This window comes from Pan troglodytes, chromosome 18 (assembly GCF_028858775.2).
Source record: "Pan troglodytes isolate AG18354 chromosome 18, NHGRI_mPanTro3-v2.0_pri, whole genome shotgun sequence".
Classification (NCBI taxonomy): domain Eukaryota; kingdom Metazoa; phylum Chordata; class Mammalia; order Primates; family Hominidae; genus Pan; species Pan troglodytes.
The window spans coordinates 40,585,106-40,611,683 of record NC_072416.2 but is presented as its reverse complement, the minus strand read 5'-3'; the positions used below and the strand labels follow the sequence as shown (position 1 = coordinate 40,611,683).

Below are 26,578 nucleotides of genomic sequence, written 5' to 3'. Positions count from 1 at the left end.
GATGAGGTTTTGCCACATTGGCCAGGCTGGTCTTGAACTCCTGACCTCAAGTGATCAGCTGATGCGCCTCAGCCTTCCAAAGTGCTGGGATGACAGACGTGAGCCACCGTGCCTGGCCAAAAACAATTGTTTAAAATGTGACCAAAGCTGTTCATCTTTTCTTCATGGATTCTGCATCTCATGTTTAGGATGGCCTTAGGATTATAAAAATATTTTCTTATTTTTTCCCCAGTGCTTTTATAATTTTCACAATTGGCTCTGCCGTGTGATTGCATTTGTGTATTGTGAGCTAGAAATGGTCCCTCCCGCCCCCGATGGTAGCCATTTGTCCCGGGGACACCTGTTGAGGCCACCATCCCTCCCCCCGATTGGAAGTGCTGCCTTTATCATATAATAAATATCCACATGGCCCACTTGCCCCCTTTCTAGCCTTAACATTGCTCTGCCTTTTCTGCCGTGCCAGCCGGCTTCAGCTGTGCCATCCATTCAGGATGTTTCAGTCCCTGGTAGGGCAGATCCTCCCGCATTACTCTTTCTTTAAAAACTATTCCTGGCTGTCTTTGTGCGTTAGCTCATCCAGATGAATTTCAGAATAGGCTTATCATGTTCCATTTTTTAAAGGTCCCCATGGAATTGTTCTGAAGGGAGTTGGGGGAATCCTTGGTCGAGGCTGTCTGAAGCCCCTCCTCCTTTCCAGGTGCCCTTCTCTTCTGACCTGCTGAACCTTGGTGTCCATGTCCTGGAGATGGGGGCATGGACCCCTTTTCTGCGATCAGCATGCACCTCAGGTCGTATTGCCTCCCAAATGAACACAGCTGGGCTACCCCAGGTCAGGTGCACACCCGAGTGTAGCTGTGGTGAGTGCAGCTGTGGTGAGTGCAGCTGTGGTGAGTGCAGCTGTGGTGGGTGTGTTCACATACACAAGAGGCTGTCACCCACGCTGGAGCCCCCGAACTGGAGGAGTTCAAAACACAGCCCTCCCAGCAGGGCCCTCGGCCTGGAGAACAGGGGAAGGTGCTGCCCCTACCTCTCTAAAGAGTCTCTGCTGTGTTCTAGACAAATACAACGACTTCATCGAGGCCAACTGCATTGAGGATGTGCGGGAGCGGATGAGGACGCTGCGGAAGCTGGTAAGGAGAGAGAGGTGCTGCCAGGCACGAGGTGGGGCAGCTGCCTGAGCACCTCTGTCCCAGGAGGCAGGGAGTCCGGTGTTGCCCACGACCCCTGTGGCCTTGCCCTGCTCCACTCAGGGCCTCAGTTTCCCCATCCACACAAGAGAACGGGGGGTTAGAGGATAGGTTCCAGACTCCCTGAAGCATGGTAGTGGGAGATCTTTGGGGCATGGTGGTGACGGGGTACAGGGGCAGGCCCTTACAGCCTGTCCCCATGCCCCTCCTCTCTCCTGCTCAGATCCGGGATCTCCCAGGACACTACTATGAAACGCTCAAATTCCTTGTGGGCCATCTCAAGACCATCGCTGACCACTCTGAGAAAAACAAAGTGGGTAGGAGTCCCGCATGGAGTCTGGGGGAGGCAAGCACGGACTTACTGTGTGGGGGCCCTCAGCACGCACTGAGCTCCTGCAGGTCCAATAACTCAGGCCCCTCTAGGCACGCCCTCCTCCTATGACTGCTCCATCCCCATCCCTCTCCTACATGCTGGTCAGTGCTTTCCCCCAGAGAGCCATCTCCTGAGTTTCTGAGGGCTTTCCAGAGGCAGGGAACCCCGGCTCCCCGTATCCGATGCATTGCCATCCTCCGACTTAGCTCAAGTCCCTCGCATTGCATTTTCCTCATCAAACCCCTTATGCCTTCTGGTTCTGCAGTGGGGAAAATGACGGGAGTGATAGGATTTTTTGTGTTTTTTGTTTGTTTTTTTGAGACGAAGTCTCACTCTGCCACTCAGGCTGCAGTGCCTTGGCACGATCTCGGCTCACTGCAACCTTCACCTCCCGGGTTCAAGCAATTCTCCTGCCTCAGCCTCCCGAGTAGCTGGGATTACAGGCACCTGGAAGTGATCAGATTTTTTCCCAGGCCTAAAATAACCCCTGGGACCTCCAACATGTTTCCTACTGCAGGGTCTCCCACTGCTGGCACTGACCACTCAGGGCTGCCCTGTATAGGTGTGCAGGTTGGGCACTGCTCATGGCTGCTGGGCCTGGGGATGAAAGGGGCTGAAATCTAGCCTGTGCTCTACTCATCAAGCATCTCCATGCCCATACAAGGGGGTGTCCACCCTCTAAGCTGGGGACTGGTGAGGATGTAGTTGGGGACAGAGGCCTTAGCGGCCAGAGTGAGGGAGGACTGAGTTCAGGATGTTGACAGTGACCTGCTTTCCCTGCTGCCCAGATGGAACCCCGGAACCTGGCCCTGGTCTTTGGGCCGGCACTGGTGAGGACGTCTGAGGACAACATGACAGACATGGTGACCCACATGCCTGACCGCTACAAGATCATGGAGACACTGACCCAGCACGTAAGCCCCTGTTCCGGGGGTCACCCAGCAGCCCCTGGGGCCCAGGCCATGTTCCTCTGAGCCCCTCACTCTTGCTCAGCCTGGCAGGGTGTGCCCCAGGAAGGGCTCGACAGCTTTAGAGCATGCTGCTAGGGTGGTATATACTCCTCCAAAGCCATGGGCTGCATTTCAAGGCAAGGCAGGAATGGATCCTGGAATCCTTGCTGCCCTGGGATGTTGTGTCCCCAGCAGGAGAGTCAAGAGGCCCCCGAGCATCCAAGATGCCTGGGAAAGGCAGAAGAGGAGGAAGGGCAGGGAAGGTGCTACTGGTGGAGGGCGGAAGGGGCAGCTTCAGAAGGTGGCACCTGGAGAGGTGTCCTGGCAGACACGAGCAGACGGGGGCCAAGGTCTGGCCTGACATCAGGAGGCCCCGGCTCTAGTGACTTTCCCTGCTGGCCCCACTGAGGTTTTGGGGAGGTAGTGGTGATGTCCATGGTAACAAGGGGTGGATGGGGCAAGGCACAGGGCCTTGGCCTGAGGCAGGATCCTGCACCAGTGCTTGGCATGTACTGGGCTGGCCACCTCCCTTCTCATGGCTTCCTGAATGCCAACAGCCCTGGTCCTGTAGGTTCTTGTTACTGTGCATGGGTGGAGGAGAACCCAGAGTGGCCAGCAGAGGGCGCAGGAGGCCTTGGTCTTCCAGAGCCCAACCCTAAGACAGCACTGCCACCTTCTGGGGCACACACAGATGTCATTATGAATCATAGATTTTCCATTTCCAATTCTTGTTACAGCCCACAGAGGATGAGAACAGAGCCCCTCCTGCCAGGGGAAATGACTGGCAGCTGGTCAGAGTAAGGGAAGCCTCAGTCCCAAGCCCCCTAGACACTTTAGGGAAGGAAAGCTGGGCCCTATCACCCTCATTTTACAGAGGAGGAAACAGGCTCAGAGAGGCAAAGCAACTTGCTCATGGTCACACAGCTAATAAGTGGCAGCCCAAGATTTCAAGCCAGATCTGACTGACCAAAGCCTGTGTTTTCCTCCTGCTATCAACCCAAAGGCCAGACTCCTAGATCCCTCCTTGAGCTGGCTTGGGACAGAGGGAGGGGGCCAGGGTAAGGATGCGAGGTGGTGGGCAGCTGAGCCATGTTAACAGCCTTGCTTGCCCATCTCCTCCTTCACTGCATGCTCAGGGCTCCGAGCCACAGGAGGGAGCATCACAGCCTGCTGCATCCGGACACTGGGAACACCACTCCAGAGCTGTCTGGGAGGCCAGGGCTGCCCTGCAGTGTCAGGGATCCTGGTGAGGCCTTGGGAAAGCTTAGCTCTCCAGGGCACCAGGGAGCCCCGGAACCTCCCAGGAGGGTGTGTTTTGGGGGCAGCAGCAGGGAAGAGTGGGTGTCTGGCCCTGTGCTCCTGGAGAAGCCCCTGGAAGCCCAAGGTCTGAGGTCAGCTGAGGTGTCAGGAACTGCAGCCTTCAGGGAGGAAGGAGGCCAAAGCCCCAAGGGGGAGTCCCTGCTCTGGGCAGGGTGGAGAAGGCGGAGTTTGTCTCATTTAGCACTGACACTAGCGCCTGGCACACAGTGGATACTCAGTGTTTGTGGAGTATAAATGAATGAGTAAATTGCTAATTGAGGTTATATCAGGCTGGGCTTTTCTTTCTCTTTCTTTCTCTCTCTTTCTTTTTGCTTTCTGGATTTTTTTTTTTTTTTTTTTGATAAAGTCAGTCTGTCGCCCACACTGGAGTGCAGTGGGCAAATATGGCCCACTTCCAGGCTCAGGCGATCCTGCCATCTCAGCCTCCTGAGTAGCTGGGACTAGAGATGCCACCACCACACCAACTGGCTAATTTTTGTATTCTTTTGTAGAGATGAGGTCTTACTATGTTGCCAGGGCTAGTCTTGAACTCCTGGACTCAAGCGATCCTCCCATCTTGGCCTTCCAAAGTGCTGGGATTACAGGTGTGAGCCATCACGCCCGGCCAGGCTGGGCTTTTCTACTCAGAGATTCATTCCCGAGAGCTAACTGAGCTAGTGTCCTTCCCTTCACTGCCTCCTTGGCATTTGAATGTAACCAGCCCTGGATGATTGTCAGGGGAATGAGCCACCCACTCTGCAAGCCCTGAAAGCCTGCCCACCCAAGCGTGCCAGCTCTGTCTAGCCCAGAGGCTCCATAGCCAGGGCAGTGCTGCTGTCACTTGGGGCACCCAGACCAGTCTTCAGGTTGGAAAGAGGGTGGCAACTGAGGGGTAAAGAGGAACAGCGACTTGCCCAGGGCCACGCAGCAAGATAATGGCAGAGCAGAGAGGAGAGCAAACCTGGATGTCTGATCTTGCAGCGGGCAAGTTGCCAGGAGCCTCTACCTATGTTTACGAAGTCAAGTGGAACCCAAACAAAGATCACCCAGGGCATTTGCTCAGGGACTCACTCAGCAAAGGCAGTGATACCTAATGTTTCTCAGCCTCAGCACTAGTGACCACTGAGGTCCAGATAAGTCTTTATTGTGGGAGGCTGTTCTGTGTGTTATAGGACATTTAGCAGCATCGCTGGCTTCTACCTGCTGGATGCTGGGAATATCACTCTAGTTGTCACAATCAAAAATGTCTCCAGACATTGCCAAGTGCCCCCTGGGGTGGGGGATTGACGGCAGTGGCTCTGGGGCCAGCCTGCTCCTATGTGCTGTGTGGCCTTGGACAAGTTCCTTACCTGCTGTGCCTCAGTCTCCACACCTGTAAAGTAGAGATGACAATACTGTTTACCTCACATTGTTGTGAATGTCTGCTAAAGCACTCACGGCGGTGCCTGGCAGGACATAAGTGTTGTGTGAGAACTGACTGTCATCCTCTTCCTCGTGGTCATTATTCCACGCCAGAGACAGATCCCCGTGCTGGGAACACGGAGGTGAATGGGAGCCTGCTCAGAAGGAATATTGCCAGCGGGTGTGGTGGTGCGTGTCTGTGGTCTCAACTACTTGGGGGGCTGAGGTGGGAGGCTGCAGTGAGCCGAGATTGCAACACTGCACTCCAGCCTGGGTGACAGAGTGAGACCCTGCCACACACACATAAAAAAAATCCATAAAATGATGTTTCTCATTCATTTATTCATTTAATAATGTTTATCAGAGTAAGAGCTGTGTCTCTTTTTGCTCTGGGCTATGTCCAAGGAAGCCCCACAGAAGGACCCACCCTGCCCCTGGGTGCAGGGCTGGGGTCATAGTCATGGAGTTCTTGAACTGCCTTAGAGGACCATGATGAGAACTTAGCCAGGCAGAGCAGGGAGAAAGGGCATCCCAGGCGGAAAGAACAGCATGTGCAGAAACAGGGTGGCAGGAACTAGTGTGGATTCCTCTTGAGAGCCGTGGCCACCCGGGCACTTCCTGTAGACGCTGTGGCTTGCAGAGTACTTCTGGGCACCTTCCAACCCGAGTTAACAGCTGGCTTCTTTGGGCCGATCCTCAAGCTCCCCCTGGTCAGCCTGTCTCTGGAAGCCGCACTTTTGAATAACAGTAGCTGACATCTATTATACATTAACAACGTGCTGCACTCAACGTTTTCCATACAGTATTTCATCTCAATCCTCCTCAGGCCTAGAAGGAGGTACTCACATCATGCCCGTTTTAGAGATAAGTAAATAGACTTACAGAGGGAAAGTAACTTGGCTAAGGTGAACTCAAACCAAGATAACTGACTCCAGAGCTTCCATTTTTCTTTTTATTTTATTTTCTTTTTTTTTTTTGAGACAGAGTCTCACTCTGTCACCCAGGCTGGAGTGCAACGGCGCGGTCTCCACTCACTGCAGGCTCCGGCTCCTGGGCTCAAGTGATCCACCTCAGCACACCCAAGTAGCTGGGATTATGGGCACACGCCATCATGCCGGGCTAATTTTTGTATTTTTAGTAGAGCTGGGGTTTCACCCTGTTGGCCAGGCTGGTATTGAACTCCTGACCTCAGCTGATGCACCTGCCTCAGCCTCCCAAAGTGCTGGGACTACAGGTGTGAGCCACTGTGCCCTGCCAGAGCTTGCATTTTTCTTATCTTCCTTCGCTCTCTTCTCTTCTATCTCTTTCTTGTTTCCCTTCTGGCCTTCCTGTGCTGTTTGATTTAATCACATGTCAGACCTTGAGCAATAATAACTGAGGCTCATGGCGCATGCTCAGGCAAGTCCCCTTGTTTCCCCTCTTCATTTCCCTAGGTGCCCACTCTTAATAGGCTAATATGTGTCCTTCCAGGACACCTTCCACTTATTGTAAATGCATGGCTATCCTTAAATATATATAATATTCTTTGTGTGTTTTAAGTCTACATAATGAGATTATAAATTGCCTGTTCCTGTTCTTTCATAGGTGTTGAGGGGGGTAAAGGGTAATTGCCTTAATTTTTATTCATTTATTTTTTTTGAAATGGAGTTTCACTCTTGTTGTCCAGGCTGGAGTACAGTGGTGCGACGTCAGCTCACTGCAACTTCTGCCTCCCGGGTTCAAGTGATTCCCCCACCTCACCCTCCCGAGTAGCTGGGATTACAGGTGCGCACAACCATGCCCAGCTAATTTTTATATTTTTTGGAGAGATGGGGTTTCACCATGTTGGCCAGGTTGGTCTCAAACTCCTGACCTCAGGTGATCCACCCACCTCAGCCTCCCAAAGTGCTGGGATTACAGGTGTGAGTCACTGCACCCAGCCTGTCACTGTCAATTTCTAATGCTTATCAGTTTCTGTGTCTTCCTTCCACCACATCTAAAGGCCAAAAGTGGTGGGTGCAGTGGCTCATTCTTGTAATCCCAAAATCTACAGTTTTTTTTAAATTAGCTGTGCAAGGTTGCACATGCCTGTAGTCCCAGCTATTCAGGAGGCTGAGGTGGGAGAATCTCTTGAGCCCAGGAGTTCAAGGGTACAGTGAGCTAGGATCATGCCACAGCATTCCAACCTGGATAACAGCGAGAGACCCTATCTCAAAAATAAATTAATAAATACAATAAAAGCCAAAAGTGCCTTAGTTATTTCTTGGAGCTTGCCGAAGTCCATCTCTTTACTTGCTCAAGTATTCAGTTAAGAGAGTCTTTGTGTAATAAATTTTCTGCTGTCTCAGGATAGTTTTATTTCAAGGCCAGGTGTGGTGGCTCCAGAGAGCAGGAGGTTCACTTAAGGGGTGATTAAAACAATCTGTGGTATGCCTGTAATCCCAGCACTTTGGGAGGTGGAGGTGGGTGGATCACTTGAGGTCAGGAGTTGAGACCAGTCTGGCCAACATGACGAAACCCCATCTCTACTAAAAATACAAAAATTATCCAGGCGTGTTGGCATGCACCTGTAATCCCAGCTACTTGGGAGGCTGAAGCCAGAGAATCACTTGAACACAGGAGGCAGAGGTTGCAGTGAGCCAAGATTGCACCACTGCACTCCAGCCTGGGTGACAGAGTGAGATTCTGTTGGAAAAAAAAAAAAAGAATAGCTTTATTTTACATTCTCATTTTTTTAAATGAGAGTTTAGCAGGGTACAAAATTCTAGGTTCCTTCAACACATCAAAACTTTCTTTTCTTGTCTTCTTGTGTCTTGCTGCTGAAAGTTCCAAGTACCTGTGATACATGTTCATTTATAAGCAATCTGGATTTTTTTTTTTCAGAAAACTTAGAATTTTATCTTCAAGATTCTCAAATTTTACAAAATATATTAAACTGTGGGGGTCTTTATTTTGTCTCTTGTTTGGCCTTTATGAGAAAGCTCTCGCCTCCTGCCCCTCAGGAAACCTCCAACACCTTTCTCCTGTCATTTTCCTTTTCTGGGCTGAGTACGTGACACCCCTGTTGTCAGTGTGGCACCCAAGGGTGGCAGGTGGCGTGGGGCATGCTCGGCTGTCGCAGCCATGGACCTGGCCAACACTAACGGCACTGGTGCCTCCCTGCCCTCCGGCTCGCTGTGGGGAGTATACCATAGGGGTGTGCCCAGGACAGTGTTTAGAGAAAAGCAAGTAAAAGTGAAGCTCTCCTTAAGCCTATCTCTCGTCTGAGGTGGCCGCTCCCACTCACTGCCGTGTCTCCTCCCACACTGGGTTCCCACCTTTTCTCTCCCCCAGGGCTTTTCATAGTCTGTGGAGTCAGGTTTTAGCATCCATCAAGCTCCCTCTGAGCCCTCTTTTGCAGCCCCGCCACCCTGGGGTTTGTTGAGAGAGAGGCGCCCCTTGCCGCCTGAGTGGGTCCTCTGGAATGAGCAGGTGGAAGAGACTCTTCTTTCCCATGCTGATTTCATCCCTTCCTTTTGTCTTCTCTGCAGTCAGACTGGTTCTTCAGTGATGAAGAGGACAAGGGAGAGAGAGTAAGTGATGCTGTGGGCTGGGCTGGCATGGGGGCTGGTCTGGGGTGAGCCCCAGTCCTTGGGGGTGGGGCAGGCAGCGAGACTTAAGCTGGGGAAGGTGTCTGTCCTTGAGGCTTCCCTCAAGTCTGATGGAGGAAACACAGACCCTCTCCTCAGGAGCCCCTAGTCTGATAGAGAAGCACAAAGCTTGCCTTCAGGAATCCCCAGTCTAAATGGGGGAGATATAGGCCTTGCTCAGAGGGAACCCAATTCAGGAGTAAAGGCAGCTCCTGCCCTCCAGGCTACTGAGAAGGACTTAGGTTGGAGGAGTTCCAGTCTAGTGCGGGAGACACAGCTCCCGCCCCTAGCTGAAGGGGCCGCTCTGGCCTTCATGGTTCTGAGATGTTGAGGAAGGCACAAAGCTGTCTAACAGGGGACATGTAGGAATCATCCTCAAGAGCACCCGGCTGATGAGGGAGACGGTCCCTGCCCCAGTGAGCCCGGTCTGATGGAGGAGACACGGCCTCTGTCATCAGGGCACACCCCTCTGGGGGGTCGGCAGCCCAGCATCCGAGGGCATGCCAGCTGACCCCTTCTCCTGTTCGCAGACCCCTGTGGGCGACAAGGAGCCTCAAGCAGTGCCCAACATTGAGTACCTCCTGCCCAACATTGGCAGGACAGTGCCCCCTGGCGACCCAGGGTCAGGTGAGCGCAGGGGCCTGGGAGTGAGGAGGCAGGAGGGTGGACACTGCATTCCTGAGGGTCCCAGATGCCTGGCCAGATGCCCAGCTTCCCTGTGCCACCCCAGTGGGGCCCTCCCCTGCCAGCCACCATGGAGATGGGGCTGTTGGGGGCCTTCTCCCTCCCTGGGGAAGTCCAGCTTGCCTCGTGCCCACCTCCTGTCTGTGCAGCTGCCCCGCCCCAGGCAGGGTCAGAGCTTTGTTCCCCCTCTCTCACTGGTTTCTTTCCTCAGCCTTTAATTTCTCATGGGCTGGCTGTGTCCCTCTGGGCATGTTCCTCTTTTTAATTTTTCTTCCTTTTCTCCTTGCACCCCCCACCTCTCCCTCCTCCTCTCCCCATGCTCTCCTCCTACCCCTTTCTCTTCTCCTCCCCCTCCCCTCCTCCAGTGGACCCGTTGGAGATTTAAAGGGTACAGTGCAGTGTCGCGGCCTCGGTCCCTAACAGTGGCGGGTGATTATAAGAAGGCTGGGTGGGCACAGAGGCAGGCAGAATGTCCCGGACTGTGAGGACCCCACACTGACATGCCAGTTACCCCTGCTTGTTATCCACTTACCCCAGCAGTCCATGTCCCTCCCATCCTAGAGCCCCTTCTCAGGAGGAAGGAGGCACTCACTGGGCCCAGGGCCCTCCCCGTTGCCTGGACACCTGGGCATCGAATTGCTGCCCTTCTGCAGTGCCACAGACCTTGTGGCCTCTCTTTGCCTAGTCTCACCACTGCTAGTCATCCCGGCTGGGGACCGACACTCTCTGGAGACCAGCGATGCCACGCCCAGAAGCTTCTCTTTATCTCTAACTCCTGCCTCAGTCACCCCAATGGGCCGCCTCCTCCTGCTTAAGAAACCGGGGCCCTAAGTCCTGTTTGCAGGGCCTGTGGCCCTCTCATGGCAGAGGACAGATGATTTACATGCTCAGAGACAGATGAGGGCCACTCCCTTTGTGGCTGCAGCCACTGACTCCTCCCCCCGCCATTGTTGTCCCTCCCTTTAGTTTTAGCATTTCTGTTTGTCTCTGACAGAGGCACACAGGAGCTCCCTAGTCACCAGAGGCAGGCTCAGGAGGGGCCAGAAGACATGGGGGTGGGATGGCAGAGAGGGACCCCATGTCTCTTCTAATCACCCGCCGCCCCCCGTGCCCCGTGTGTCGTGTGTGGTCGCCCATCTTGCTTTTCTCACCTTGTGCAGGGGGAGGGGTCCGGAGAGGGGGGCATCTAACTTGCCTGCCAGAGAGTGTGGATTAACCACACCTGCCCACTACCCTGTGGGACCCCAGGAGGCCCTTGGACCAACCTGCTCCCTCTCTAGCCTTGGAGAGGACCCACCAGGACGTGTTTCTGGTTCCTTCTCCACCCCAGTGATATTAAGGGAGTGGGACCCAAGTCCCATAGAAATCATGCTTTTAGTCTCCTTCATAACTGGGTGATAACTGGGGACCCTGCCCATGAGGCAGGGTGACCCCAGGTCTGGAGGTGGAACCTATCAAGGCTCTAATCACCAGCCCACTCCACCTCCTGCTTCCCACCCATTTCATTTCTGCCCTTTTATCCATTATTCATGTCGTCCCTCTTCTTTGTTGTGTGCTCGGGGGTGGATGTAGGGCACCCACCTCTCTGTGCACTGTGTGGTCTCCATTTCTCCAGAGCATCTGTGATTTGCTGTGTTTCACTGTGGTGGTTTCCATGGACTGCACCTGATATTTGGCATTTTCTCTCCAGTGCTTCAGAGTAACAGGGACGGGCGGGGAAGGGGAGAGGAACTAGGCTCAAAGAAAATGCCCCCTTGCCCTTAGCCATCTGTAAATGAGGGGCCAGTGGCTGGCAGCCTGATGTCACTTCCTGCCTCTAGAGGAAGTGGCAATTAACATCATTTTCTGCTCCATCCCTTTCCCATAGATGGACATCAGAGGTCCATCATACTCCTAGGGCCTGGGGAGATCTCATGTTTCAGAATTCCCTGGTTTCTGAAGCCTTTGAGGAGAGGAATTGTGTGCATAAGACTCAACTTTCTTTTTCCCTGATGCAACTTTCATTTTTTTTTCTGTCTTTCACCAACAGATTCTACCACCTGTAGTTCAGTCAAGTCCAAGGTACGTATGAAGGCAATTCTGAAGGCTTGATTCCTGTACAAGCCAGCCCACTTTGGTTTTTGTTCAAGGGAATTGAGGGAATGGCAATTGGACTGTGGGGAAAGTTGATGGTCCCTGGGAGGGAAGGCAGGAGGTACCGAGTGCCCAAGGTAAGCTGAGAAGTTGCTTACCTTGGCAGTGTTTGGTGAGGCATCTGCTGTAGTAGAAGGACCTGGCCTGGGAGTTATGTCGCTAGGAGGCAATGTCACTCAGTAGTTAGAAGCACAGACTCTGGAGTCAGACAGTCCTGGGTTTGAGTTCTGGCTCCACCATTTAGTAGTTTTGGACATTGGGCAAGTTACTTAACCACTTTCTGATCCTTAGCTTCCTCATCTATAAAATGGGAATATCAGTAAATCTGTGGGGTGCTATAATAAATAAAACAGATATCCTTTAAGGTCTTTGGAGAGCCTAAAGCAAGCAGAAGGAAATAAAGAGAGGAGCAGAAATCCATGAAATTGAAAACAGTTGAAGAAAAGCAATGAAACCAAAAGCTGGTTCTTTGAAAAAAAATCAATGAAATTGATAAACCTCTAGCCAGACTAACAGAATAAAAAGAAAGATGGCACAGATCATCAGTATTAGGGATGAAAGAGGGACATCACTACAGACCCCTAAGTTATTTTTTATTTTTTATTTATTTATTTTTTTGAGATGGAGTCTTGCTCTGTCACCCAGGCTGGAGTGCAGTGGCACCATCTCGGCTCACTGCAAGCTCCGCCTCCTGGGTTCACACCATTCTCCTGCCTCAGCCTCCCGAGTAGCTGGGACTACAGGTGCCCACCATCACGTCCAGCTAATTTTTTGTATTTTTAGTGGAGACGGGGTTTCACCAGGTTGGCCAGGATGGTCTTGATCTCCTGACCTCGTGATCTGCCCCCCTTGGCCTCCCAAAGTGCTGGGATTACAGGCGTGAGTCACCAAGCCTGGCTATAGATGCCTAAGTTATTGAATTTATGGGCATAAAGTTGCCCATAAATTCAATAACTTAGATGAAATAGACCAATTCTTTGAAAGATTCAGACTGCCAAAACTCACTTAAGAAAAAATAGATAACCTGAATAGTCCTATACCTCCTAAAGAAATTGAATATGTAATTTAAAACCCCCCAACAATGAAAACTTCAGGACCAGATGGCTTCACTGTTAAATTCTACCAAATATTTAAGGAATTTTTTAAATTTTTAAACAATTTACTTTAATAATTTTAAAATATTCTAAATAGAAAATAGTATAATTTTAAATGTTGATATATTTAAATAGTTATTTAAACATTTGAATTATTTAAATGTTATTTAAATAGTTATTTAAGAAATAATACCAATTCTCCACTATCTCTTTTGGAAGATAAAAGAGGGTGGCTGGGCACCATGGCTCACACCTGTAATCCTAGCACTTTGGGAGGCTGAGGTCGGATCTTGAGATCAAGAGTTAAAGACCAGCCTGGCCAACGTGGTGAAACCCCATCTCTACTAAAAATACAAAAAAATTAGCTGGGTATGGTGGCATGCACCTGTAATCCCAGCTACTCAGGAGGCTGAAGCAGGATAATTGCTTGAACCTGGGAAGAGGAGGTTGCAGTGAGCCGAGGTCGTGCCACTGCACTCCAGCCTGCGTGACAGAGCGAGACTCCGTCTCAAAAAAAAGAAAGGAAAATAGAAGAGGAAGAAACACTTTCCAACTCATTTATGAGGCCAGCATTACCCTGATACCAAAACCTAACAATGCTTTTGAAAAAGATAGGGCTAATTCATATGATAATATCACAAATACTTGTTGAATATCTACTTTATATCAGTACTGTGCTGGGTACTGAAAATATAAATAATGAGCCAAACAGATAGGTTCCTGCCCTCACAAAGCTTATCTTCTACTGAGAGACAGACACTAAGCTAATGAAGAAATAGACTATCTGTCTGGCAGGTTTGGAGGCACAGTGGAGGCAGAAACCAGATGGAATGAGCTAATAAAGTGAGGGAGGGAAGAGCGCATACATAGACCACTCTTGTGAGAAGTCTGATTGTGAAGAGATATTTACAGAACAAAAATGGGAAAATATGTGGCTTGAGGGAAACTTTCATTAAAAGATGAAAGCAGCCAGGCATGGTGGCTCATGCCTGTAATCCCAACACATTTGGAGGCCGAGGCAGGAGGATCCCTTGAGCCCAGGAGTCCGAGACCAGCCTGGAAAACATAGTGAGACCTCAACTCTACAAAAAATGCAAAAATAACCAGGCATGGTGGGGCATGCCTGTAGTCCCAGCTACTTGGGAGGCTGAGGCAGGAAGATCATTTGAGCCTGGGAGGTTGAGGCTGCAGTGATGAGCCATGATCATGCCACTGCAGTCCAGCCTGGGCAACAGAGCAAGACCCTATCTCAAAAACAAACAAACAAACAAAAAAAGACAAAAGCACATATTTACTTGCCAATGGGAATGATCCAGGTGACCAGGTGAGAGACAGAGAGAGAGGAAGAGCTGGGCCCAGAGCCCATGAAGCAGCAGTAGCCTGTGCTCCTAGCAGATGCATCCCCAGGTGTAGTAGGAAGAGAGGGAGGTGGCAGGGGCACACTAGCAGGCAGTGTTGGCAGCAGGTCATTGGGGGTCGCTCCCAGCTGATGGCTCTTTCCTCAGCGAAGTGGGAGGTGAGGACCTCTGCTGGGCATGAAGGTGGCAGGGAAAGTCTGAGCAAAGTGAAGGAAGTCTGAAATAGGTCCCATAAAGCAAGGCAGATTTCCTGAAGGGGCCAAGGAGCATCATGGGCAGGCTGAGGCCTCTGAAGGCTGCGGCCCCTTCTCGAGAGCCAGCACTTTGCCCAGCAGCCGTGCCCTGCCCCTTTGGGCCTGGCTTCTCCACACTCCCTGGAGAGCCCCTTCTGAGTCCCTTCTGGACAGAAGATGTCCTCATTTGCTTCCTGTGACCCCACCGTATCTCCAGTGGACTCAACACTGACCTCCCCAGAGCTCACAGGCCACTGCCTCCCTGAAGCCTCCTGGCTTGAAATTCCTTCCTCCTGAGACCCTAGCAGTTACCGCTTCCCAGTCTGGGCCTGCCTGACTCCTGCAGGAGGCCTTCTCAATTATAGGGCCTTGAATAATAGAACGTGCTTTTCAGAGAGTACGTCTTTACTGTAAACTGACTCAGAGACTTCACTGTGACCCAGGGAGTTCATCACAGTCACTAGCATGAGATGAAAGAGGAGGGAATGCACATTTACTGAGGACCTACTAGGTGCCAGCCAGTATGCAGATGATAACTTTTCACAAACATCGGTTTCATTTCATTTTTACGGAAGACCTTGAATTTTGTACCATCCCCATTTTACAGATGGGAGAACCAAGGCTCAGAGAACTTAAGTAACTAGAAGGTTGGACATATTCTTGGGCCTCAGGCAGGGGAGCTGGTTAGGTGGCCTCCTTCCTTGGTGGTGCTCTGGTATCTGAGTTCTGATCCTCTGTTCTCAGGCTCTGAGTGTTTCTTGATTTTCTGGCACAGGGACTGGCTCTGTCCTGAGCCTGAGCTGAAACCAGCTGGCCAAGCCTCTAAGAAACGGAGGCACGGATGAGGCTGCCGGTCTATTAAGTACAGCGATAGGAATAACTGTTGCAGGGACAGGGACGTTGAGTTGTGTTTGCCGCAGTGGTCTCAGTCTCATCTACTGGGGAGACCAGGAATCAGAGTCAGGGAAGCAGGAGGCACCAGGTGTCTGAGAGCCTGTGGCCTCCTGTCCCGGCTGTAGGGAAGGGGCTACCTTGGGCACTAGGGCCTGGCCTCCCACCAGGCTGTGAGCGCTGAGGGTGGGCACAAATCCTGCAAGTGCCGGACAGTCACGACTGCCAGCCTCTGTCTCTCTTGCCTGACTCTAAAACCCAAGTCTGTGATGGTCAAACTGTGTTCCCTGGAGCCACCATGGGGTTGTGACCACCAACAGGTATATGAGAGGACCAAGCGTGCAGGCATCCAAGCTCCATGGCCTCCATCTGAGCCACTCTTGGTTCTGTCTCACATTGCTGGGTTTCTAGGGAGGATTCAATTTGGACAGGGTGCTCCCAAGCTCATCAGAAACCATTGATCTAGATGTGACAGCCCTGTCTCTAGACTTTCTCCAGGCTGTGTCCAGGACACCCAGGCGGCGTCGGTGCCCCAAGTTACAGCCACATTCTGATCCCGCCTCCCTGTGTGGATCGTTTAGGCTGTCCCGGGTAGGAGTGTGGGCAGGCACACATGGTGGTCTCTCAGCTCCACGGCAGGTGGAGTGGAGCTGTTCTTTACTCAGAAGGCTCCCTTATCATCTTTTTTTTTTTTTTTTTTTTTTTGAGACCGGTCTCGCTCTGTCACCCAGGCTGGAGTGCAGTGGCCTGAACACACCTCACTGCAGCCCCTAACTGCTGTGCTCAAGTGATCCTCCTGCTTCAGCCTCCTGAGTTAGCTGGACTACAGGCACACACCACCACTCCTGCCTAATGTCTTTGTATTTTTTTGTAGAAATGGGGTCTTGCTTCTTTGTGCAGGATGTTCTTGAATTCCTGGCTTCAATGGATCCTGCTGCCTCGGCCTCCCAAAGTGCTGAGATTACAGGCATGAGCCACGGCACCCCACTCTCCTTATCATCTTAATTCTAAGCTCTTGAGGAAGGGGACCACTTTTGTCTTCTCTGGTGGTCCCTCGCCTAATGCTTAGCTTTCTTTACGGCCTGCAATAATCCCCGAGCACCCCCACTGGTACAGGGAGAAGTCTAGCTCCTGACCAGGCTCTGATTTCCCTGGCCCTGCCCTATTCAAGTTCCTCAAATTCCTTGCCCCATAAGAAACCTCCCCATGACCCTGACCCTGACAGAGAACTGGCTGTGAAATTTTTGCATTGACAACAGATATTGGAATGCAGGGATTCCCTATCTACTTCAGGTCCCTTCAAGAATCAGAGGAGGCCAAGCATGGTGGCTCATGACTGTAATCCCAGCACTTTGGGAGGCCAGGGTGGGGAGATCACTTGAGGCCAGGAATTTGAGACCAGCCTGGCCAATAGGGTGAAACCCCGTCTCTACTAAATATACAAAATTAGCTGGGGGTGGTAGTGCACGCCTGTAATCCCAGCTACTCGGGTGGCTGAGGCAGGAGAATTGCTTGAACTGGGGAGGCGGAGGTTGCAGTGAGCCAAGATGGCACCACTGCACTCCAGCCTGGGCAACAGAGTGAAACTGAGTCTCCAAAAAAATAAGAAAGAAAGAGAGAGAGAGAGAGGGAGAGAGAGAGGGAGGGAGGGAGGGAGGGAGGAAGGAAGGAAGGAAGGAAGGAAGGAAGGAAGAAGGAAGAAAAGAAAGAAGGCAGAATCAAGGAATAGAGGAACAAAAAAGGCAAGACATATGAAAACAATTAGCAAAAGGGCAGACATAAATCCTAGCTTATTAGTGATACATTGAATGTAAATGAATTTAACACGCCAATCAAAAGGCAGAAATTGGCAGAATGGATTATTTTTTTTTTCTTTTTATAAGACTGGGTCTTGCTCAATTGCCCAGGCTGGAATGCAGTGGTGTGATCCTAGATCACTGAAGCCTTGACATCCTGGGCTCAAGCAATCCTCCCACCTCAGCCTCCCAAATAGCTGGGACTACGGGGCCACACCACCACACTTGGCTAATTTTAAAAACAAAATTTTTGTAGAGACGAGGTCATGCTATCTTAACCAGGTTGGTCTCAACCTCCTGGGCTCAAGTGATGCTCCTACCTGGGCCTCCCAAAGGGCTGGGATTACAGGTGTGAGCCACCAGGCCCAGCCCAGAATGGATAAAATAAAATAAAATGATCTGTGAGAGATTTACTTTAGAGTCAAAGACACAAGAGTTGAAAGTAGAAGGATGCAAAAAGAAACCATGTGAGGAGTTATTAAAAGAGAGCTAGAGTGGCTACACAAGCGTGAGACAAATTAGACTTTAAGACAAAAATTCTTACTGAAGCCTGGGTGAGGTGGCTCACACCTGTAATCCCAGCACTTTGGGAGGCTAAGATGTGTGGATCACCTGACGTCAGGAGTTCAAGACTAGCCTGACCAACATGGTGAAACCCCATCTCTACTAAAACTACAAAAATTAGCTGGGCGTGGTGGCATGCACTATAATCCCAGCTACTCAGGAGGCTGAGACACGAGCTCCTAATTGCTTGAACCTGGGAGGCAGAGGTTGCAGTGAGCCGAGATAGCACCACTGCACTCCAGCCTAGGCGACAGAACAAGACTCTGTCTCAAAAAAAAAAATTGTTACTAAAGATACAATATCTTTTATAATGATAAAAGAGGCAGTTTATGAGGAAGATAAAATGATTGTAAACAAATATACTCCTAACAACAGAGCCCAAAATACATGAAGCAAAAACTAATAAAACTGAAGGGAACTGAACTGAATTAGACCATTCAATATAGTAGTTGGAGACTTCAATACCCCACTTTCTTTTCCTTTTTTTTTTTTTTTGAGGTGGAGTCTCACTCTGTTGCCCAGTCTGGAGTGCAGTGGCATGATCTCCGCTCACTGCAAGCTCCGCCTCCCGGGTTCACGCCATTCTGCTGCCTCAGCCTCCTGAGTAGCTGGGACTACAGGCGCCCGCCACCATGCCCGGTTAATTTTTTGTATTTTTAGTAGAGACGAGGTTTCGCTGTGTTAGCCAGGATGGTCTCGATCTCCTGACCTCGTGATCCACCCACCTCGTCCTCCCAAACTGCTGGGATTACAAGCGTGAGCCACTGCTCCCGGCCCCCACTTTCAATAACGGATAAAACAACGAGGCAGAAGATCAACAAGGAAGTAGAAGCCTTGAACAACACTGTAAGCCAAGACCTGAAAGACATCGAAACACTCCACACAGCAGCAGAACACACATTGTTCTCAGCTACGCATGACGCACTCTTCAGGATAGACTTATACTAGGCCTTAAAACAAGCCTCAACAAATGGAAAAGGATTGAAATTATATAAAGTCTGTACCCCACCTGCAATGGAATTAAATTAGAAAATGACAACCGAGGAAATTAACAAATATGTAGAATTTTTTTTTTTTTCGAGGCAAGTCTTGCTCTGTCCTCCAGGCTGGAGTGCAGTGGCGCTATCTCAGCTCACTGCAGCCTCCGCCTCCTGGGTTCAAGTGATTCTCCTGCCTCAGCCTCTCAAGTAGTTGGGACCACAGGAGTGTATCACCACACCCAGCTAATTTTTGTATTTTTAATAGAGACGGGGTTTCACCATGTTGGCCAGGCTGGTCTCGAACTCCTGACCTCCAGTGATCTGCCTGCCTTGGCCTCCTAAACTGCTGGGATTACAGGCGTGAGGCACCATGCCCGGCTAGAAATATGTAGAAATTTAAAAACACTCCTAAATAATCAATGAGTGAAAGATGACATCACAGGGAAATTAGAAAATATCTTGAGATGAATGGAAACTAACACACAACATAACATAACTTACTGGATGCAGCTAAAGCAGTGCTTAGAGAGACATTTGTAACTATGTCAATATTAGAAAAGAAGAAAGATTTCTAATTAATAACCTAAACTTCTGCCTTAAGAAACTAGAAAAAGAAGAGCAAACTCAACCAAAAGAAAGCCAAAGGAAGGAAATAATAAAGGTACGAGTAAAAATAAATGAAATAGAAAATAGAAAAAATAGAGAAAGTCAGTAAAACCAAAAGTTTTTTCTTGGAAAAGAGCAACAAAATGACAACTGTTTAGCTAGACTGACCAAGAAAAAAAAAAAAAAGAGAAGACTCAGATTAATACCTCAGGCATGAAAAGGGAGCTATCAATACTTATAAAAAGTAAAGGGGGGCTGGGTGCAGTGGTTCTCGCCTGTAATTCCAGCACTGTGGGAGGCCGAGGCGGATGGATCATTTGAGGTCAAGAGTTCAAGACCAGCCTGGCCAACATGTGAAACCCTGTCTCTACTAAAAATACAAAAATTAGCCAGGCATGGTGGTGGGCGTCTGTAATCCCACCTACTCAGGAGGCTGAGGCAGGAGAATCACTTGAACTTGGGAGGCAGAGGTTGCAGAGAGCTGGGATCGTGTAACTGCACTCCGCCTAGAAGACAGAACAAGAGTCCATCTCCACACACACACACACACACACAAAAGTAAAGGGATAATAAGGGAACACTGTGAACAACTGCATGCCAGCAAGTTAGATAAATAGAAGAAATGAAAAAATTCCTAGAAAGACATAAATTACCAAAACTGACATAAGAAGGAGAACCCATAAATAATCTGAACAGACTTACAACATGGAAAAAGATTTAATTAGTCATTTAAAAACTTTCAACAAAGAAAATTCCAGACCCAGATGGCTTCACTGGTGATTTCTATAGAATATTTAAAGAAAAATTAATACAAATCCCTCACAAACTCTTTCAAAAAAAGAAGAAGAAGGAACCGTGAGGCCAGTATTACCCTGATACCAAAGCTAGAAAAAGATATCACAAGAAAACTTCAGACTAATATCCCTTGTGACTATAGAAACAAAAGTCCTCCACAAGCTACAAGCAAACCGGTTGGGTGTGATGACTCACACCTGTAATCCCAGCACTTTGGGAGGCCGAGGCAGGCAGATCACTTGTGGCCAGGAGTTGGAGACCAGCCTGGCCAACACAGCAAAACCCTATCTCTACTATTAATAAAAATACAAAAATTAGCTGGGTGTGGTGGCACACACCTGTAATCCCAGCTACTCTGGTGGCTAAGGCACAAGAATTGCCTGAACCCAGGAGGTGGAGGTTGCAGTGAGCCGAGATCATGCCACTGCACTCCAGCATGGAAGAGAGAGCGAGACTCTGTCTCAAAACAACAACAACAAAAAGACACCAGCAAAACAAATCAAGAAACGTATACAAAGGATTATACACCATGACCAAGTGGGATTTATCCCAGGAATACAAAGTTGGTTTAATATTTGAAAATCAATCAATGAAACACACAAAATTGAGAGAATAAAGAATAAAAATTATATGATCATCTCAATAGATGCTGAAAAAGCAAGACAAAATTCAACACTCTTTTATGATTATAAAATTCAATAAACTAGGAATAGAAGGAAACTTCCTCAACCTGATAAACATACCTATGAAAAATCTGTAGCTAGGCCAGGCAGGGTGGCTCATGCCTATAATCCTGGCACTTTGGGAGGTTGAAGTGGGTGGCTTGCTTGAGCCCAGGAGTTTAAGACCAGCCTGGGCAACATGGTGAAAGCCTGTCTCTACAAAAAATACAAAAACTAGCCAGGCACGGTGGTTCACACCTGTAGTCCCAGCTACTTGGGAGGCTGAAGTAGGAGGATTGCTTGAGCACAGGAGATCGAGGCTGCAGTGAGCCATGATTGAGCTACTGCACTCCAGCCAGGGTAACAGAGGGAGACACTGTCTAAAAAAAAAAAAAAAAAAACTACAGCTAATATCGTATTTCATGCTATTAAATTAATAGACTGAGAGCTTTCCCTCTAAGATCAGGAAACAGAAAAGATGTCCACTCTTACCACTTCTAGTCAACATTCTACTGGGAGTTTTAGCCCAGGCAATTAGGCAAGAAAAAGAAATAAAAGCCATCCACAAATAGAGATGTAAAACTGTCTCTATTTGCAGATGACATGAGATTGTATGCAGAAAATTCTAAGGAATCCACTAAATAGGAAACTCCAAGGGGCCTCAAATAGTGAAAACAAAATTTAAATCAAAGTAGCAGTACTTACATTTCCCAATATCAAAACTTACTACAAAGCTGCAGTAATCTAAACAGTGTGGTACTGGCATAAGGCTAGATAAATAGACCTATGGAAAAGAATTAAGAATCCAGAAATAAACCCAAACATTTATGGTCAACTGATACATATATTTTTTACCTCCATGATACACACTGGATGTCAATTTGATATTTGACAATGTTACCAAGACCATTCGATGGGGCAAATGATAATCTTTTCTTAAAAAATGGTGCTGGAGGCTGGGTGCAGTGGCTCACGCCTGTAATCCCAACATGCTGGGAGGCCGAGGTGGGCGGGTCACAAGGTCAGGAGATCGAGACCATCCTGGCTAACATGGTGAAACCCTGTCTCTACTAAAAATATAAAAACTTAGCCGGGCATGGTGGCAGGTGCCTGTAGTCCCAGATACTTGGGAGGCTGAAGCAGGAGAATGGTGTGAACCCGGGAGATGGAGGTTAGTGAGCCGAGATTGCACCACTGCACTCCAGCCTGGGTGATAGAGCAAGACTCCATCTCAAAAAAAAAAATGGTGCTGGGACAACTGGATAACCACATGCACAGGAATGAAATTGGACCACTATCTCACTCTGTCTACAAAAATTAACTCCAAATAGATCATAGACTCTAAAATAAAATCTAAAACTCTTAGAAAAAAAATAAGGTAAATCTTCATGGCCTTGAATATGACAATGGATTCTTAGATTTGGCACCAAAAGCATGAACAATGGAAGAAAAAACAGGAAAAATTAAAACTTCTGTACGTCACGAGACATCATCAAGAATGTGAGAAGAGGCCAGGCCGGTGGCTCATGCCTGTAATCCCAGCACTTTGGGAGGCTGAGTTAGGCGGATCCCTTGAGCCCGGGGGGTTCCAGACCAGCCTGGCCAACGTGGTGAAACCCCATCTCTACTAAAAATACAAAAATTAGCCGGGTGTGGTGGCAGGTCCTGTAATCCCAGCACTTTTGGACACCGAGTTCAAGACCACCCTGGGCAATATAGCAGTACCCCCTCTCTACCAAAAAAATTTTTTTCTCTTTTTTTTTTCTTTTTTGAGATGGAGTCTCACCCTGTTGCCTAGGCTGGAGTGCAGTGGCACGATCTCAGTTCCTTGCAACCTTCACCTCTTGGGCTAGAGTGATTCTCCTGCCCCAGCCTCCCGAGTAGCTGGGATTACAGGCTCCCACCACCACGCCTTGCTAATTTTTGTATTTTTAGTAGAGACGGGGTTTCACCATGTTGGCCAGGCTGGTCTCAAACTCCTGACCTCCAGTGGTCTGCCCACCTCAGCCTCCCAAAGTGCTAGGATTATAGGCATGAGCCACCATGCACAGGCAAAAAAAAATTTTTAATTAGTGAGGTATGGTGGTGTATGCCCGTAGTCCCAGCTACTTGGGAGGCTGAGGTGTGAGGATCTTCTTGCTGCGACACCAAAAGCACAAGCTATAAAAGAAAAAAAATTGATAGATTGGACTTCATAAAAATTAAAAACTGTGTGTGTCAAAGGATACTATTAGGAAAGTGAAAAAACAACCAATCATTGGATGGAAGAAAAAAAGTGTGTGTGTGTGTGTGTGTTGGGGGTGGGGGGAGGGTTTTCCTGGGACAGGGACTCACTCTGTGGCTCCAGCTGGAATGCAGTGATATGATCATGGCTCACTGTAACCTCAACCTCCTGGGCTCAAGTGACCCTCCTGAGCTGGGATTATAGGCATGCACCACCACACCTGGTGGGAGAAAACATTTGCAAATCATATATTTGACAAGGGACTCATATCTAGAATATATAAAGAACAATAAAACTTCAACAATAAAAAGACAACCCAATTTAAATAAAAATAAGCAAAGGATCTGAAGACATTTATCCAAAGAAGATATGCCAATAGCTATTATATACATGAAAATATTTTCTTTTTTTTTTTTTTTTTTTGAGATGGAGTCTCGCTCTGTCACCCAGGCTGGAGTGCAGTGGTGCGATCTCGGTTCACTGCAAGCTCCGCCTCCCGGGGTCATGCCATTCTCCTGCCTCAGCCTCCTGAGTAGCTGGGACTACAGGCGCCCGCCAACATGCCCGGCTAATTTTTTTGTATTTTTGGTAGAGATGGGGTTTCCCCATTAGCCAGGATGGTCTCAATCTCCTGACCTCGTGATCCGCCTGCCTCAGCCTCCCAGAGTGCTAGGATTACAGACATAAGCCACCGCTCCTGGCCAAGATTTTCAACATCAGTAGTCATCAGGGGAATACAAATCAAAACCATGAGCTACGTCTTCATACATATTAGGGTGGCTGCAGTAAAAAGACAGACAATAACAAGTGTTGACAAGAATGTGGAGAAATTAGAATGCTTATTACATGGCTGGTGGGGCAGCCACTTTGGAAAACAATTTGGCAGTTCCTCAAAATGTTAAACCTAGAGTTATTGTAAAACCCAGCAATTCTATTCCTTAGGATATACTCAAGAGAGCTGAAACATATGTCAACACACAAAAAAAACTTGTACACAAATGTTCATGTACTGACAACCTAAATATCCATCAACCGATGAATGGATAAGTAAAATATGATATATCCATACAAGAAAAAATTATTCAGTCTGGGTGCAGCGACTCATGCCTGTAATCCCAGCACTTTGGAAGGCCAAAGTGGGTGGATCACTTGAGGTCAAAAGTTCAAGACCAGCCTGACCAACATGGTGAAACCCCTTCTCCACTAAAAATACAAAACTTAGCCGGGCATGCTGGCACAAACTTGTAGTCCCAGCTACTCGGGAGGGTGAGATAGGAGACTCGCTTGAGCCTGGGAGGCAGAGGTTGCAGTGAGCCGAGATCACGCCATTGCACTCCAGCCTAGGCAACAGAGAGAGACTCTTGTCTCAGAAAAATAAAGAAAGAAAGAAAGAAAAAAAAAGAATGAAATACTGAGGTAGGAGATGGGACTCGGCTCCAGAGTCAGCTCTTGGACACTGGACCAAATTGAGAACTAGCTAAAACAAAGATGGAGTGGAAGCAGTTCTCCATAAGACATGCCTACCAGTGCAGCATTTCAGTTTACCATTGCCACGGCAATAGCCAGAAATTACCACCCCTTTCCATGGCAACGACCCAATGACCCAAAAGTTACCAAAATTTTCCTACAAATTTCTGCATAATCTACCCCATAATTTGCATACAATTAAAAGTGGGTGTAACTATGAGTGCAGACCCACCTCTGAGCTGCTACTCTGAGCACACGGCCTGCAGGGTAGCCCCACTCCACAAGGAACAGCACCTCTGCTGCTGTGCACTGTCGCTTCAATAAAAGCTGCTGTCTAACACCACCAGCTCACCCTTGAATTATTTCCCGGACAAAACCAAGAATCCTCCTCTGCTAAACCCCAATTTGGGGGCTTGCCTGCCCTGCATCAGTACTGATACATGCTACAACATAGATGAATTTTGGAAACATGTAGAAAGAAGATTATCATAAAAGACGACATGTTGTATAATTCCATTTGTGGGAAGTGTCTGCAATGGAAAATCCATACAGATAGAAAGTAAATTACTAATTCCCTAGGGCTGTGGGTCGGGGTGAGGAGGTAGGTGGAAGAGAGGAGGGTGCAGGAATGGGGAATGACTGTCAAGTGGTCAGGGTTCAGGCAGTTGAAATAATCTAAAGTTAGATTGTGGTGATGGTCACACATATCTGTGAATATGCTAAAAATCACTGAACTGTAGCCTTTAAAAGGGTGCATTTTGTGGTATGTGAAATAAATCTCAATAAAGCCGTAACAGGCCAAGCATGGTGACTCACGTCTGTAATCCCAGCACTTTGGAAGGTGGAAGTGGGAGGATCACTTGAGCCCAGTAGTTTGAGACCAGCCTGGGCAATATACTGAGACCTTGGCTGTACAAAAAACTAAAATTGACCAGGCATGGTTGCACATACCTGTAGTCCTAGCTACTCTGGAGGCTGAAGTGGGAGGTCTGCTTGAATCCAGGAGGTCGAGGCTGCAGTGAGCCGAGATAGTACCACTGCATTCTAACCGTGGTGACAGAACAAGACCCTGTCTTGAAAAAATAAATAAATAAATAAATAAATAAATAAATAAATAAATAAATAATTTTAAAAAGCCATAACAGGTCAGTCGTGGTAGCTCATGCCTGTAATCCCAGCACTTTGGGAGGCTGAGGTGGGCAGATCACTTGAGGTCAGGAGTTCAAGACCAGCCTGGCCGACATGGTGAAACCTCGTCTCTACTAAAAATACAAAAATTAGCTGGGCGTGGTGGTACATGCCTCTAGTGCCAGCTACTCAGGAGGCTAAGGTGGGAAAATTGCTTGAATCCAGGAGGCGGAGGTTGCAGTGAGCTGAGATTGTGCAACTGCACTCCAGCCTGGGCAACAGAGTGAGACTCTGTAAAAAAAAAAAAAAAAAAAAAAGAAAGAAAAAAAAAGCAGCCATACAAACAATAACAAACTGTACTCTAAAACTTGCTCTAGGCCAGGCTTGCTGGCTCATGCCTGTAATCCCAACACTCTGGGAGACCAAGGCAGGAGGATCACTTGAGTCTAGTAATTCAAAATAAGCCTTGGTAACTCTGTCTCTGCAAAAATTGAAAAATTAGCCAGGGGTTGTGACTTGCACCTGTAGTCCCAGCTGCTCAAAAGGCTGAGGCCAGAGGATCACTTGTGCCCAGGAGTTTGAGGTTGCAGTGAGTTATGATGGCGCCACTGCACTCCAGTGTGGGTGACAAAGCAAGACCTTGTCTCAAACAAATAAAATAGGGTAAATAAAATACAGTAAAACTTGCTCTGCCTATCCAGTGGGTTTTTTTTTTTTTGAGTTGGAGTTTCACTTTTGTTGCCCAGACTGGAGTGCAGTTGCGTGATCTCAGCTCACTGCAACCTCCGCCTTCCAGTTTCAAGCGATTCTCCTGCCTCAGCCTCCCGAGTAGCTGGTACTACAGGCATGCGCCACCACACCCAGCTAATTTTTTGTATTTGTAGTAGAGACAGGGTTTCACCATGTCGGCCAGGATAGTCTCGATCTCTTGACCTCGTGATCCACCTGCCTTGGCCTCCCAAAGTGCTGGGATTACAGGCATGAGGCACTGCGCCCGGCCTCCAGTGGGGTTTGATATATTTCATAGGAAACATTTGTTTTTTTTAGACAGAGTCTTGCTCTGTCACCCAGGCTGGAGTGCAGTGGCGCAATCTCGGCTCACTGCAACCACCACCTCCCGGGTTCAAGCAATTCTCCTGCCTCAG

The 26,578-nt window shown here is 48.7% G+C and overlaps 1 protein-coding gene across 1 annotated transcript in view; it reads left to right on the top strand.

Annotated features, from left to right (window-relative positions):
• LOC745694 (Uncharacterized) overlaps window positions 1–26,578 on the top strand; it is an 81,050-nt gene that overhangs the window by 39,326 nt on the left and 15,146 nt on the right. The window contains exons 17-21 of the mRNA XM_063796335.1: window positions 1,057–1,130; window positions 1,411–1,500; window positions 2,349–2,474; window positions 8,720–8,761; window positions 9,349–9,445. Coding sequence (XP_063652405.1) covers window positions 1,057–1,130; window positions 1,411–1,500; window positions 2,349–2,474; window positions 8,720–8,761; window positions 9,349–9,445 — 429 coding nt within the window. The remainder of the gene's footprint in view (window positions 1–1,056; window positions 1,131–1,410; window positions 1,501–2,348; window positions 2,475–8,719; window positions 8,762–9,348; window positions 9,446–26,578) is intronic.